The 14,781-nt window shown below is 41.5% G+C and overlaps 2 protein-coding genes across 3 annotated transcripts; both read left to right on the top strand.

Moving 5' to 3' along the window:
- The first annotated feature begins 229 nt into the window (after positions 1-229).
- On the top strand, positions 230-7,368 carry Rpp14 (ribonuclease P/MRP subunit p14). 2 transcript variants are annotated; one of them, XM_059274269.1, is made up of 6 exons: positions 230-511; positions 2,920-3,007; positions 3,105-3,189; positions 6,234-6,310; positions 6,715-6,793; positions 7,203-7,368. In XM_059274269.1, the coding sequence occupies exons 2-6, from the start codon at positions 2,922-2,924 to the stop codon at positions 7,257-7,259; spliced, it is 384 nt and encodes a 127-aa protein (XP_059130252.1). In that variant the 5' UTR covers positions 230-511; positions 2,920-2,921; the 3' UTR covers positions 7,260-7,368. The 2 variants fall into 2 exon arrangements, with proteins under 2 accessions (XP_059130252.1, XP_059130253.1); XM_059274270.1 differs by lacking the exon at positions 230-511 and adding an exon at positions 512-619.
- Positions 7,258-8,747, top strand: Htd2 (hydroxyacyl-thioester dehydratase type 2). Its single transcript, XM_059274268.1, has one exon. The coding sequence runs from the start codon at positions 7,372-7,374 to the stop codon at positions 7,888-7,890; it is 519 nt and encodes a 172-aa protein (XP_059130251.1). The 5' UTR covers positions 7,258-7,371; the 3' UTR covers positions 7,891-8,747.
- The last annotated feature ends 6,034 nt before the right edge of the window (positions 8,748-14,781 follow it).

Here is a 14,781-nt window from a genome sequence, read left to right as displayed (position 1 = left end):
TTGATCCCTTGCACAGTACAAAAGAAAACAAAACAAAAAAAAGCCCCCCAAAACAAAATAATCTAGGAGAGATGTTTGACATAACCTGTTGCGAATGAATGTAGAAATAATTAAAAGACCACGAAGATTATCCGGGCCTAATAGTATGCCACAAACGCAGGTCCCGAAAGTGGACGATAGGGGGCGCTGAACCCGTCGACCTCAGCCCCGCTGTGCAACAAGTCTAGTGACCGACGCCGCGCAGTGACGACACATCCGCTTGCGCGTTCGCGTCTGGAGGGCGGAGCGGAACGGAGTCAAATGTAAATACACCAGTTTTGCAGTCCCAAACCCGGGCTGCCGACTCCGACCCGTTGCGAATTCTAGCAGCGCTCAGGCTACAGGAACGCGGCTGTTCCAGTGAGGGGCTTCGTCCTGCGCCGGGGCCGCTTAACCGCAGGTGCAAGTGCGCATGCGCGAAGCGGGCGCAGGGTGGAAGTGCGGCTGGCCGGAGGAGCCTTGCTGTTGCCAGGTCAGTCAGAGAACCGCCGCGGGGCTTCGTACGGCGCGGCTGAGGTCCCGGTCACCGACGGTGGCCGGGAAGGTTAAATGGCCGTGTGCTAGGCGCACTGTCTCGGAGGTGGGCGCTAAATGAACGGCGGTTGTTATTGAGCAGGGTTGGAAACAGCGTAACTCTTCAGCAGTAGGGGATCGGACTTCTTCAGTGACTGGTTTAGTCCCATTAGTTCCTTTTTTTTTTTGCCTAAATGTGCAGGCACTCGTTTGAGTCCGTGAGAAGCAATAGGGAATAAAACAGCTTCTTTTTCGGAGTGCAGGCGTTGTGGAGATTAAATATTCTGTGATTCTGTTAGAAATATTGTAACACTTGCAAGGACCGGGCAAGGAGAGCTTGGTACAATAATAGATCGGATGGAAAAGGCTAGGAAGTGTGAGGCACGTGGCTTCCCGCTTCTGGCTTACGGAGAAACTGTAGCCCTAGCCGAGGCCATGAGGAGGAGGAAGCCTAGAGAGTTAGAGCTCAAGAAATTCCTTTTCTTTGGGTGTGGTGGTGCATGCCCTTAGTTCCAGCACTCGGGAGACAGAGGCAGGCAAATCTCTGAGTTCGAGGCCAGCCTGCTCTACAAAATGAGTTCCAGGACAGCCAGGGCTCTGTTACACAGAGAAACTGTCTCCACTCCCCTGCTCCCCCCCTCCTCCCAAAAAAGGAAAGTCCTTTTCCCAGAGCCTGACACTTAGACAAAAGCTACAATTCCCTGGAAACTTAAGACAGTTCCTGCTTACTAAAAGGAGTCATTCTCCTTATCTCTGGCCTCGAACTCACAGAGATAGATCCGCCTGCTCTGCCTCCCAAGTGCTGGGATTAAAGGCATGCACCACCACTGCCCAGCTCTACTCATTCTTATAACTTATTTTAACCTGTTTCTCTTCATTTACGTTTTGCCTTGGGGCATTTTACCTTTCTTTCGCTCTGTATGTCTTAACTCTGTGTCTGACTGGCTAGCCCCGGCATCTCCATCTCTTTCCCCCTTCTCTCTTTCTTCCTCCTACTTATTCTCTCTGCCTATCAGCCCCGCCTAACCCTCTGCTACATAGCTATTGGCTATTCAGCTTTTTATTAGACCAATCAGGTGCCTTAGGCAGGCAAGGTAAAACAGCAACACATCTTTACATAATTGAATACAGCATAAACAAATGCAACACATCTTTGCCTAGTTAAAGTAATATTCCATAACAGCACTTTCTCTAGACTCCCTGCATTTTAAGCCCAGTCCTTCATGGTGTTGTCAAATAGCCCTAGAGAGACCTGGATTCTGTGTACTGGAAGGTTTTTGGTTTGTGTTTGTTTTCCTTCCTTTCGTCAGTAACGAGAATTAACCTAGGGAATGCTAGTATGAAGGAAAGTTCCTGGCAAAAAGCCACACTTTATTTACATTGGACTTTGTACTTGGTTGATTAACTGATTAGAACTACAGTAATGTATAGATGCTGAAATGTTGCAAGTCCAGAGCCTAATTACAATCTATTTTAAGTTATCTTTATACACATACCCCCAATTAGTCATTCCTTGAACACCTGAGTCTCACATACCATCCTTATGACCATTGGGTGAAATCTTTTGGGCTATATTGACTTAGTAGACCACTTAGCTTCCACAAGTGTAAAGGTAAGAATATCATCAGCCTCTGAGGCCTGTAGCAGAGGTTTCCCTGCTTTGCTGTAAGCTGCCTACCTGATGTTTTCACCAGTTGGAGTAACCTACATCTGTGTTCCTGGGCCATGGCCATTAATATTTGACTCCAGAAGTGGGATGTATTGAAGTGAAAGCTGTATTGGAAGAGTATGAGGCAAGCACTCTATGACTGAGCCACATCTGCACTAGAGACCTGGTTTCTGGATTGAGAATAGCAGACTTAGGGAAGAGGACAGCAAAAGGACCCTCCTTCATCATGTTCTATCAGGACAGAATAAATGGTTTTATTCCCTTATGTTTGTATCTTTTCTTTGCTAAAGGGTGGTCTGATCTGGCATGTTTAAAAATACAGAAATGGGCTTGCCTGTCCTGCACCAGATTCTGGGCATGATCTCCAGAACTATCAGCCCTCAACATATACCAAAATAAGGACCTGCCAAAGAAAGAGAGGACTTCCTTTATATCTGTATGGGTAACTGTTGTCTAACTAGGATTACATAAAGTACTGTAATAAGTCTTTAAAAGTGTTGACATTCCAGCTGGTAATCCCAGTCTTCCCTAGAGAGAGGCAGTTCAAGGCCAGCCTTGACTATATAGCAAGTCTTTCTCAATAAATAAACAAGTAAGTAAATAAATAAATAAATAGGCCAAGTTCCCATTAAAAACACAATACTACTACTAATAACAACATGAAGCTCGTAGTTATGAGCCCGCTTAACTCCTTGTAGGTATGCCATGTTTGAAGATGCCAGCTACTGCATATGAAAGAGTGGTTTACAGGAGCCCCTCAGAGTACCACTACATGAAAGTCTGCTTGTAAGTTCGGTCTTGTGAGTTTTGTTTTATATTACTTGTGTTTTACAAATCTGAAAAGCATGGAGTTTAATATGATACTTTGTAATATTTTTTGCAGAGAGTTTCAAGAACATGGAGTTGGACTGAATGCAGCCCAATTCAAACAGCTGCTTGTTTCGGCCCTGAAGGACCTGTTTGGGGAGGTATGGGTTACTTGGCAAGTTAACATTTTTAAGGCTTTTGTAAGAAATTCTAGAAAAGAGACCCAGGGTATAGCTCAGTGGTGGAATGGTGGCCTAACTTGGACTGGTCATACCTGTCACTTGGGCACACACGTATCATAATTCTAGCATCTGTGATTCTATCACTGGTAGAATCACTTATTAGAATAAGAGCTTTTTAGTTATACAAGTCCTCTTTTTTTTCAATTTTTTAAAGTTTTTTTAAAATATTTACTTATTTATCATGTATACATTGTTCTGCCTGCATGTATGCCTGCAGGTCAGAAGAGGGCACCAGATCTCATTACAGATGGTTGTGAGCCACCATGTGGTTGCTGGGAATTGAACTTAGGACCTCTGGAAGAACAGCCAGTGCTCTTAACCACTAAGCCATCTCTCCAGCCCAACAAGTCCTCTGTATATCCTTGGTTGTCCTGGAATTTGCTCCATAGCCTCAAATTCACAGAGCCATCTACTTCTGCCTCACAAGCAATGAGATTAAAATTGAGCCACACCACTCTCAGTCTAGAAGAGCACTTTGTAAGAAACACAGAAATACCATTTTTTTAAAGCTGTACTAGAATTTGCAGAAGCCAACTTTCAGAAATAATGAGTTCACTGTTCCCTGTATTTGATGAGGAATCTGTTAGACCACTGTTTGTTCTTGCACAATGCTATCAAATTATAGTCTAGACTGGTAACCAGCAAACATCGTTGCCCATCTTTGTAAAGATAAGGGGTTCATATGAGAGCTAACATGCTTTAGTGAAAAAGTCTCTTTATAAAACAGTGTGAGGGTTGGCAAGAGTTCAGTTCCTGAAACTGACATGGTGGAAGCAAAGAACAAACTCTTGAGAATTTCCTTTTACCTCCACACACATGCAGTGGCACATGTGCACATGTATAGACACATACACACATGCACATGAGCAAACAGACCTTGGTACATGTGCAGTGACACATTTACATGTGGGGAAAACACATAAAAATAGATAAATCTTAAAGTAATAAAAAAACTAAAAGAGTGTGAGCAGAAGTAAAAACTTAGTGATGTTGGTTGACATTCTGATGTGGCTTCTTAGCCTGTTGCAGACCAGCACTTTGAGCAGCTTTGTGTTAGCATTCACTTAACAAAAGTTGAGCTTTGGAAGTGGAGAGGAAGAAGGAAAGATAAATTACAGGTTGGGGAAAATATTTAAAAACTATATATCTGACAAAGAAATATTATCTAGAATATTATAAGAAATTCTCAAAAAAATAAAATAAAAAAAGCTGGGTGGTGGTATCGTACACATTTAATCCCAGCACTCAAGAGGCAGAGGCAGGCAGATCTCTGGGTTCGAGGCCAGGCTGGTCTACACATCAAGTTCCAGAACAGCCAGGGCTACACACAGAAACCCTGTCTCAAAAATTTAAAAAAAAAAAAAAAAAAAAGTAATTCAAAGCAAAAAACCTACCCTTGCTCTTACAGAGGACCCTGTGGTTCCCACTACTCACAATCATAGTCATCTGTGGTACATAGCCATCTGTAACTCTAGTTCTATGGAATCTGATCTCCTCTGGCCATCTCAAGCGCCAGACATGCACATGGAGCACAGATAGCATGTAGGTAAAACACTGATGACATATATAAAAATAATCTTTATAGATTATTTTTAATCTATAAAATAATTTTTTAATTATTTTATAGATTAAAATAATATTTTTAATCTATAAAAATAATCTTAAAGAAAAGTAATGCCGCACATGAGTGTTTACCAGAAGCTGAAAACATCACAGTTGTCCTTTAGTGGGTTATTGTCCAATGATTGTATATTCAAATCATGGAATACAGTCCTCAGAGAAAAGGACAATGGGTAGACAAATCTCTAGAAAACTAAGCTGAATAGAAAGGGCCAACCTTAAGTAAATTACTTATTGGGTAATTCTTTGTATATAATGCTCTTGCTACAACATAACCTGAAGAAAGAAGTGGTTGCCGGGGCTAGGGATGGAAAGTAGAGTGTGTATGACTATAAAGTACCAATAGAAGGAGTCTTGTGGTGGTTCAAGTTTTTGTTTTGGTGGTGGTGTTAGTTCCAAGAAACCACCTATGAGGAAAAGTTGCGTAGAAGTACACACATATAAATATAAATGCACACAAATGATGTCAGGTCTAAGTAAATTCTGAATTGTGTCAATACCAGTTACCTGGCTTTGATTCTGTACTGTGGCTATATAAGATGCTGCTTTTGTTGGAGCCTGAGACAAAAGTGCATGAACTTCCCTATAGGTTGCAGCAAATTAAAAAATGAAACTTCAATTTCTATATGTCATTAAAAAATTGTAGTTTCAGGAGATAGAGCTGTAAGACATGGTGTCTATCTCTTGGTGTTGTTAAATAGTGACAAGAAGGGGAGAATTATGGAAGAACAATGTATGGAGTCTTGTGTAAGAAAGAACACAGTAAGTAGATTGAGCCTAATCTTGTGAATATGCGAAGGAACTTTTTTTTTTTTTTTTTTTTTTTGGTTTTTCAAGACAGGGTTTCTCTGTGTAGCTTTGCGCCTTTCCTGGAACTCGCTTTGGAGACCAGGCTGGCCTCAAACTCACAGAGATCCGCCTGCCTCTGCCTCCCAAGTGCTGGGATTAAAGGCGTGCGCCACTACCGCCCGGCGCAAAGGAACTTTTTAAAAAACATTTTTCTCTGTGTGTGTTTGTGTGTGTGGGTGTACACAGGCAACTTGTGAAAGTTAGTTCCCTCCTTTTACCAAGTGGATCTGGGGTATTGAACTATGGGGATCAAGCTTAGGTCTTCAGGATTTGTGCCAGGTGCTGTTACCCACTGAACCATCTCACCAACTGGAGAAGGAACACTTTACAGATTCAAAGGTGAGGAGGTATCATGAAGAGAGATAGGAACATTCTAGACAGTAGGAGTTCTTATCAGGCACATGAGAGTACCAGCACCATTATTTGAAATATTGATTTTATCAGAATTTACGAGTGATGACAGGAGTCTCCTAATGGTATTGTTCCATACCTAGATTGGTGCTGCTTTGCCTGTGGACATCCTAACCTATGAAGAGAAGACCTTGTCAGCCATCTTGAGAGTATCCAGCAGGTATGACAGTGAAACAGTTCTAGAATAACAGGGCAGAGAGAATGATGGAATAACACAGTGAAGAGGCTTCCAGGACGAGAGTGCATGGCTAGGAACTCTGAGCAGCTAATATGAACATTCCTCTACTTGGGATTATACTCTAGATAAGAGAAAACCTTGGTTTGATCACAGCCAGTTTCCCAGTTGATGATTATGGTTTTAAAGCCAGAAATGTGTACATTTTAGAAAGATTCTTGCACTCAATTTGTTCTCCATCCTGTGGTACATTGTTACTTCTAAGGTTCTGTTTTATTTAAATGAGGCTTCTGTGTTTGTTTTTAACTTTCTAGACAACCACAAGCAAAAGTACTAGGGAGCTGTTGGCAGCAGAAATCTTTATTTATGCTTTCTTGTTCTTTACACAGTGGTCTGGCTAAATTGTGGAGCTCTTTGACCTTGTTTGGAGCCTATAAAAACAAGAAGTGTGCTTTCAGAGTGATTCAGGTAAAGGCTTTTCCTTCATAATTCCAAGGAGGACTGAGCACTATAGTGATGTGATCTGGATGTGTGCATCATTTTTGTCTTGAGTAAAGCAAACAGAGTTAACATCTAGCAAGGGCAAACCCAGAATCTCACTGCCTCTAAAAGGAAAAGTGGTCAGATTTTAGGTCACATAGAAGATGTTTGGAGGTCAAATTGGGAATTTATGGTAAAGGCTTTTTTCATTGAATGCTGTGTGCAGTGTTATCTTGGCAGGCTGTTTCTAGGCGTACATACATACTCAGCCAGTACTCCCTCCAGGGTGTGCCTTCAAATGTGACTACTGTAGTGTTGTGCACCCTGTAAAGCCTGCATGTTTCTGTGTTGCCTGTTGTCTCTGTGAAGCTTGAGTTAACTTTTTCTTCTTTTGTAGGTGTCTCCCTTTCTCCTTGCATTATCTGGTAATAGCAGGGAACAAGTATTGGACTGAATACTCTTACAGTTCCAGAACCCTCCACTCTCAACAGTATCTTTTGGTGTCTACATAGATTGAGAAAAGAAGCAGGCTAAAGCACTGTTGATGACATTTGGAGATACTGAAGATGTTCTCTGTGGTTTCTGGCCATCGTCTCTGGTGGAGTGGGCTTCAGAGGAGACTGTGGCTAAATCACCTGGTACCAACAGGGCAGCGCTTTCAGCATGTGCACATGAGGGTTGGAGACCGTGCTGAGCTCAGCAGAGCCTTCACACAGCAGGATGTGGCCACCTTCTCAAAGTTGACAGGAGATGTCAATCCTTTGCATTTAAGTGAAGAGTATGCAAAACACACCAAGTTTGGAAAGACAATTGTGCATGGAGTTTTGATAAGTGGACTTATTTCTGCTCTCTTGGGTACTAAAATGCCGGGGCCAGGCTGTGTGTTTCTATCCCAGGAAATTAGATTTCCAGCCCCTTTATATATTGGAGAAGTGGTTTTAGCATCTGCAGAAGTGAAAAGGCTGAAGCAGTTTGTTGCTGTAGTTGCAGTGTCCTGCTGTGTAACAGAGAGTAAAAAGACAGTTATGGAAGGTTGGGTTAAGATTATGGTCCCAGAAGCTCCTGGTGCTGAAATGCATATTTAAAGCTGTAAGTTCAAACATCTGTGCTCTTGTTATGAAATGTCATTTGTGGGCTGTTGCTCTTCATGAAGGAATGGCTGGAATACCTGGATGCCACGTGGGGTAGGGGAACAAGCTGACAGATTGTTCCAGTGTCTGCTTTCCAGATTGGCTTTATGCTCTATCCAGACTTAAGTATGTACAAGATTTCATCATCTCTGGAGATTTGGTTTTTGTTTGTTTGTTTGTTTGTTTGTTTTTTCTAATTATAAAACAATTGAGAGGGGCTGGAGGGATGGCTTATCAGTTAAGGTCACTGGCTGCTCTTCCAGAGGATCTGGGTTTAATTCCTAGCACTCACAACTGTTTGGGGATCCAACACCATCTTCTGGCCTCTACAGAAACTATATACACATAGTGCACAAACATACATATAGGCAAAACAGTGACACAAATACAGCAATAATAAAATAAAAATTAAAAATCTTTTTTAAAAAAATGAGAATCTATCTGCATGTTTTACTTTCAGAATTTCAAACGTAGTTATATTTGTATTTGATAACACCTACCTATATCTGTGCTGAGGAAGTTTCTTTATTGAATTTATACCACCACGGGCTTAGTTACTAATTGCAGTGATGGAAGTAGGGTCATCTTTGAACACCTACTCTTTACCGTTAATACTCTTAACCCTTTCTCCGTGATTTTTGGATTAGGGTTATAATTCCTTACTATTTACACCAAGATGTATTCTTGTGGTGGATGTGGTGGCGCACGCCTTTACTCCCCACTTGGGAGGCAGAGGCAGGTGGAGCTCAAGGCTAGCCTGGTGTGCATAACAAGTTCCAGGACAGCCAGGGCTACATAAGAGACTGTCTCAAAAAAAAAAAAAAAAAAAATGCTGTGGACTTCAACCTTCTATGTGACTTGCCTTTCAGGTGGTTTTTGCTGTTATGGGAGAGGGATTTACATACAGCCTTGACTCAGTTATGTAAACTAATATGGTGCAGTATTGTTGGAAATAATAGAAACATAGAATAAGCAGAGGGCCAGACCTATAAATAATAACCAATACTATCCTCCCACCCTGGTCTCCCATGAGTGAGGTTAGGGGTTTTTCTGAATTTGAAGCTGGCTGTTGTACAGTTGAACAGGTTGACATGTCGATTTTTCAGGAAGTAGGCCAATAGTTTCTTTTAGCGTTTTAACCCTGAAGAGAATACTCTGGGGGCAAAGGCTCTATTTTAGGGCTCTGATTCTTCTCTCCCTGTCTTGAAAATGTGGGTTTACTTTAAAAACAAAACATAGATATGTGGTATAAGGAGCTATTTTAAGGGCTCTGATTCTTCTCTCCCTGTCTTGAAAATGTGGGTCTACTTTAAAAACAAAACATAGATATGTGGTATAAGGAGTAAGGCATCACTGTGGTGATGCATGCATTTAATTTCAGGCATAGGCAGGAGGATCTCTGAGTTTGAGACCAGTCTGGTGTACATAGCAAGTTTCAGTACTATATAAACCCTGTCTTGAATAGGGAAAGAAAAAAGGTTTAAGTATATGGTGGATGAGGGAGGCCGTTTGTTTTTTTAAGAGTTTGGGAGTCTAGGGAGAATGTGCTTTTTAAGTACTTTTTAAGCAAGTATCTATATACTTGTGGTCTGACTGTGCTCAGTATGTTAAATGGTAACTGACCTTAGCTAGATGCTTTGATTAGAAATACAAGATCAGCAGGGCATAGCATCATTTACTTAGAATTCCAAAATTTACTACTAGGAATTTGAGGCCAGCCTGAGCTACACAGCAAGACTTTAAAGGAAAACCAAAGATCGGATGTAGTTAGCAGTTCCATATTTCCTGGAAAAGGCATTCCTTCTGGTGCTGTTTTGGTGTTCTGTTGTGTTTATTTGTTTTTGTTGGTGTTTTTCGATAGAGTTTCTCTGTGTAGTCCTGGCCATCCTGGAACTCAATCTGTAGAGCAGGGGGCCTTGAACTCGGAGATCCGCCTGCCTCTGCTTCCTGAGTGCTGGGATTAAAGACATGTGCCACACCAACAGTGTGTCTGGTGGTGTCTTAAGTAAACAGATTTTTGTGGGTGTGTGCTTGTTTGTGCATGTGGAGGCCAAAGGTCAGTTAGATGTCTCTCACTGGCCTGGAACTTAGTAATTAGATGAATCTGTCCCACCAGTGAGCTCAAGGAATCCACATGTTCTTCCCCAAGCACTGGGATTATATATAAACACAAGCCACTGTGCCTGCTTTGTTTGGTTAAACATGGGGTTGAACACAGGTCCTCAGTTACTCAGCAAGGTACTTTGTCAACAGAACTCTCTGTTCCAATAACCAGACTGGAACAGTTGAGTAGATTGCTGGAAAGAATTATTGTAGTCACTAGAGGGCAGTCATGTGTCTTAAGTGAGTTAATTATAAACCTATTACACCTTCCTCCAGTATGTGAGGGTGAGAAGCAAACACCAAAGTAGGTGTCAGGAGCTAAGGTACTATTGTAAGTCCCAGAATGGGCAGCATTGCAGACTGAGTTCATCTAAGGATGACAGTTCTAGGCAACTCACTAGACTTGATGAAATGTGTTATATATCAGAAGAAAATAGAGAACTTTGGTCAGTGCACACTCCTGCAGAACTCATCCCTTGGAATTCAGCAGCAGTCTTAAGTGTGGATCCATAAATGGAGCAGGATGTGATTTTTTTTTTTTTTTTTACGTTTCTGATAAGCTAATTTTCTGCATTTAATATAATTCTTGAAACAGATTTATAAAGTTAATGGCCCCATTTTATTGAGACAGAAGCAGACTGATGCTGTATAGCTGTTGTTAGTTGTTTTTGGTCTTTTGGGGGCTTACCACCCAGGTCCCAAATAAATCACACATGGAGGCTTATTCTTAATTATGAATGCCCGGCCTTGTTTCTTGCCAGCTTTTCTTAACTTTAAATTATCCCATCTACCTTTTGCCTCTGAGCTTTTTCCTTTTCTTATTTCTGTATATCTTTCACTCTTACTCCATGGCTGACTGTGTGGCTGGCCCCTAGTGTCCTCTTCCCTGTGGTGATATATTGTGTATCCTAATAAACTTTCCTGAGGATCAGACGACAGAGCCAGGCAGTGGTGGCACACACCTTTAATCCCAGCACTTGAGATCTCGTGCCTTTGCTTGGAAAACACACTCACCTTTAATCCCAGGAAGCATTATGGCAGGGTGGAGAAAGGTATATAAGGCACGAGGAAACAGGAACTCACTCTCTTTAGGCTGAGGATTTCGTAGAGGTAAGAACTAATGGCTGGCTGCTCTGTTTCTCAGTTCTTTCAGCTTTCACCCTCATATCTGGCTCTGGGTTTTTTGTTTTGTTTTGTTTTGTTTTGTTTTAATTTAAAGACCATCTAAGATTCAAACAATACCTCCCCTTGTTCTCTTGCTCCTCCTTCTTTTCCTCCCAAATTTTCCCTTCTATTTATTCTCTCTGCCTGCCAGCCCCGTTTATCCTTTCTCCTGCCTCACTATTGACTGTTCAGCTCTTAGTAAACCAATCTCGTGTTTTAGGCAGGCAAAGTAACACAGCTTCACGGAGTTAAACAAATGCAACATAAAGGAATGCAGTACATCTTTGCATCATTAAACATGTTCCACAGCATAACAAATGTAACACATCTTAAAATAATATTCTACAGTAATAGAGCTAGATTCAAGGTTGAACTTCCTTTTTTCTACCACTGTGGGTCTACAGTGTTTTCATTCCTGGAGCACTGTCAATTTTAATAGCGTTTTGTTCAAATAGAATTCTTACGTCTATTCAGATTGATATTCTCTGCTATAGTTGTAGCATTTCCCTATTCTGTGCCTATGGTTTCTACCCAATGCCTGTCCCTCATCCCCACCCCCCAAAATAGTCATGCCACATAGTCTAGACTGGCTTTGAGCTCAACATCTTCCTGTTTCAGCTTCCCAAGTCCTGGGAAAACAAATGTAGCATTGTGCTTGGCCACCCACCTACCTTCTCCTAAATGACATTCAGAGATTTTCAGAGGACGAAAGCTCTAAGGATCAGCTAGATGGAAAGAAAAATTAGAGACAAGCAGTGGCTGATGCCTAATTCTAGTAATTCAGAGACTGAGGCAAGAAGATAGGCTATCTGTTCCAACTAACCAAAAAAAAAAAAAAAAAAAAAAAAAAAAAAGGTTATGTAAGCCATGTGGGGAGTAGAGAGGGATGTCACTTTGGCTAGTAGCTGATTTACACTGTGACTTCAAAAGTAGCTTCTCATTTAGAGCATTTCCACATTATTAATAGTCTGGGGTGGTCATGAACCTTGGTCTCTGTTAAACAGAGTAGAGTCAGTAGCCTAAGTGGTGACTCAGCCATGGCTGTCAAGCTGCTCATGCTCTCTTAAAGCAACCACCAGGAGAAATGATCACTTGCTTTCTCAAGCCCAGGGGCTGATAATTGAGAGGGAGCTTTAATTATACTAGGTCACATATGGAAGTGAGTGCAAAAGTAATGACTGAAGTAGGCCATTTTGTCTAGCACTTTCCATATTAGGGGCATTATAAGACTGTAATTTATGTGATACTTGATTGGCACAGCAAGAATAGCCATCTTAAGCAATTTTAGCCTAATGTACTAGAAATTTGCTTAACAGACTGTTATATTCTGTTGGAAACATTTCCATATTGCTGAAATGCCACTCATTTTTTCCCCCCCAGCAGCAAATCTTAGATTAATAGGTGGAGCCTCACCATGGCCACCATTTATCTTGTGAACCTGTCTTGTATGTTCCTCTAGAAAAAGAAATGTCTAAGTGTACACCAGTACCTCTGAGATAACCATGGGTTTTCATTTGGGACCAAACTATTAGTCATTTTCTTTTATGTTCCTAGAGTATAATTCACAGACCTTAAGAAAACTGCTGTTAAATCACATCTATTAAAGATTTATATTAAAACAGTCTACCAAGTGTTGACTGTCACTCTGAGCAACTCTGTGACTGCCTCATGTACTGGCATAGCTCATTGACTAGCCCCAGGTCAGCAGAATCAGGGTGCTGTCTAGTTACTGCCATGGGTTGCATGGCTGCCTGCATGTGGTGCCATCCAAGGGCTCCAGGTGCTTTATTCTATATTCTTCGCTTTCATTTGTATTGCAAAGAGCAGAATTCTCAGCATCTTCAGAGAAAGTTGGAGTTGGAGCAGAATGAGCAGCTAGAGGAAAACCCAAATAATATGTACATCAGTCAAGCAAGATTAATAGATTCCACAAGCTTTATTCCTAAAGTGGCTCATAACTGTAAATTGTTTTGACATTATACCCTTGGACAGATTTTCCCAGTGTTATCATAGAAAATGTCAACATACAAATGACTATGAGTTGAATTTTGTTTAGTATCCAGACTATGAATATTTAAAGAAATGAAGGCATTTGGAGTTGTAAGACCACTCTGCTTAGGAAATACTGAGTTTTCACAAGCTTCTGTGATCTGATTTGTTTAGCAGTTGTCAGGCCTAGAGATTTCCTCACTAAAATCCATTATGTTCAATTCAATCTGGTCAAATCTCAGGTTGTTAGATAAACAACCCATGAGCCTTCTAAACATTTGGCAACATAGCAGAATATAAAAATCCTCTTTTCTTCTGTTATCCTGCAAGTAGTTGTATGTATGCAAAAAGCAAAACGATGACATTCTCTCATTCCTTATTTATTCAGCCCAGACTAGAAAAGCAAGTCTGATTTGAATTAGATCAGCTCTGGCCTGGGAAGAGCTTTCCCATATTTAGTCTGTGACATTTCAAATGCCAGACAGCCAGGCACAGAAGCCTGCATCTGTAGTCAGCCATTTGGGGCTCAGGCAGGAAGGAGAACCACTGGATCCCCAGGGGTTCAAGGCCAAGACACTAATTTAAAAAAACAAAACAAAACAAAACAAAACAAAACAAAAACCCACAAAAGCCAGATGACTATTGAGGTTATCATGGGGTTTCGAGTCTGGTCTGTGTGTCTCAGGATACTCAGGGTTACTGACAAGGAACTCACTGAGGTGTAGGAGAAAAATAAGCTTAGCAGAAGTGTTTGCACTAAGGGCCTTAGGAAAGAATCACAGAAGAAGGATAAGGAAACGCTGAGCTTGTCCCTGGCTTCCGTCAAATATTTCTCACTTTCGGTTTCTCTTTCCTGGTAAAGAAGACAGGCAAGTCACATTTCATGACATGTGCAGCCCAGGTCTTTAGTTGTAATTTCTTTTCAGTCCCTCCCCTTCCAGAGAAAAAAGCATTCAAATTCCCTGTTCCCATGAAAGGCTGTGCTGACATCCTCCTAACTAATATCCTGCAGTTTATACTTAGCCTTTCGTTCAGGTATACCAACATTAGCACAATTCAGTGCACTCAGTAATCCTGCCTGCTGAGGCTGTCCCAATCTCCATTCCACAGCTGAGGAAGGTGAAGCAAAGTGAAATCAGGCTGCTGGGTACCTCTGGAGCTGGTGTAAATCTAAGGAGTCAGCTTAGAACGTGGACCTGTAACCATGACTAGCACTTCCTCAGATTTGTGAAGGCAGGTTTTGCTTAGTTCTTGATTCTAACTTAATTTTTCTTTCCTCTCAAGGCAGTCTTCTTCCAAACCAATCCTTTCTTCCTTCACCCACTCCATACCCATTTTCTGCTCCCCTCCCCCAGTACTTTTATCCACTTACTACTCACCTTGAGGTGATACCACAAAAGAAAGACTGTCTGTTAGTGGCTGCTGCAGTCTGAGTGACTCCCCAAGGTTTTCAATCTGTGCTTTGAGAATGTCTACCTTAGTTGTCAGGAGAATGTCCGTCATAGAGGAATGTAAAGAACTCTCTCTGCTAAGCACCTCCTGCCCAGCTTATCTCACATCCTTGTCTCTTGCTGCTTCAAGCTACATGGA

Source organism: Peromyscus eremicus, chromosome 9 (assembly GCF_949786415.1).
Source record: "Peromyscus eremicus chromosome 9, PerEre_H2_v1, whole genome shotgun sequence".
Taxonomy (NCBI): domain Eukaryota; kingdom Metazoa; phylum Chordata; class Mammalia; order Rodentia; family Cricetidae; genus Peromyscus; species Peromyscus eremicus.
This window is presented reverse-complemented; position numbering and strand designations above follow the sequence as displayed.

Excerpts from the sequence above, each read along its gene's own strand:
- Rpp14 (XM_059274269.1), top strand. The coding sequence starts at position 2,922 with ATGCCATGTTTGAAGATGCCAGCTACTGCATATGAAAGAGTGGTTTAC. Across the intron at positions 6,311-6,714 it reads ATCTTGAGAGTATCCAGCAG|TGGTCTGGCTAAATTGTGGA; the intron begins GTATGACAGTGA and ends TTCTTTACACAG. Across the intron at positions 6,794-7,202 it reads GTGCTTTCAGAGTGATTCAG|GTGTCTCCCTTTCTCCTTGC; the intron begins GTAAAGGCTTTT and ends CTTCTTTTGTAG.
- Htd2 (XM_059274268.1), top strand. The coding sequence starts at position 7,372 with ATGTTCTCTGTGGTTTCTGGCCATCGTCTCTGGTGGAGTGGGCTTCAG.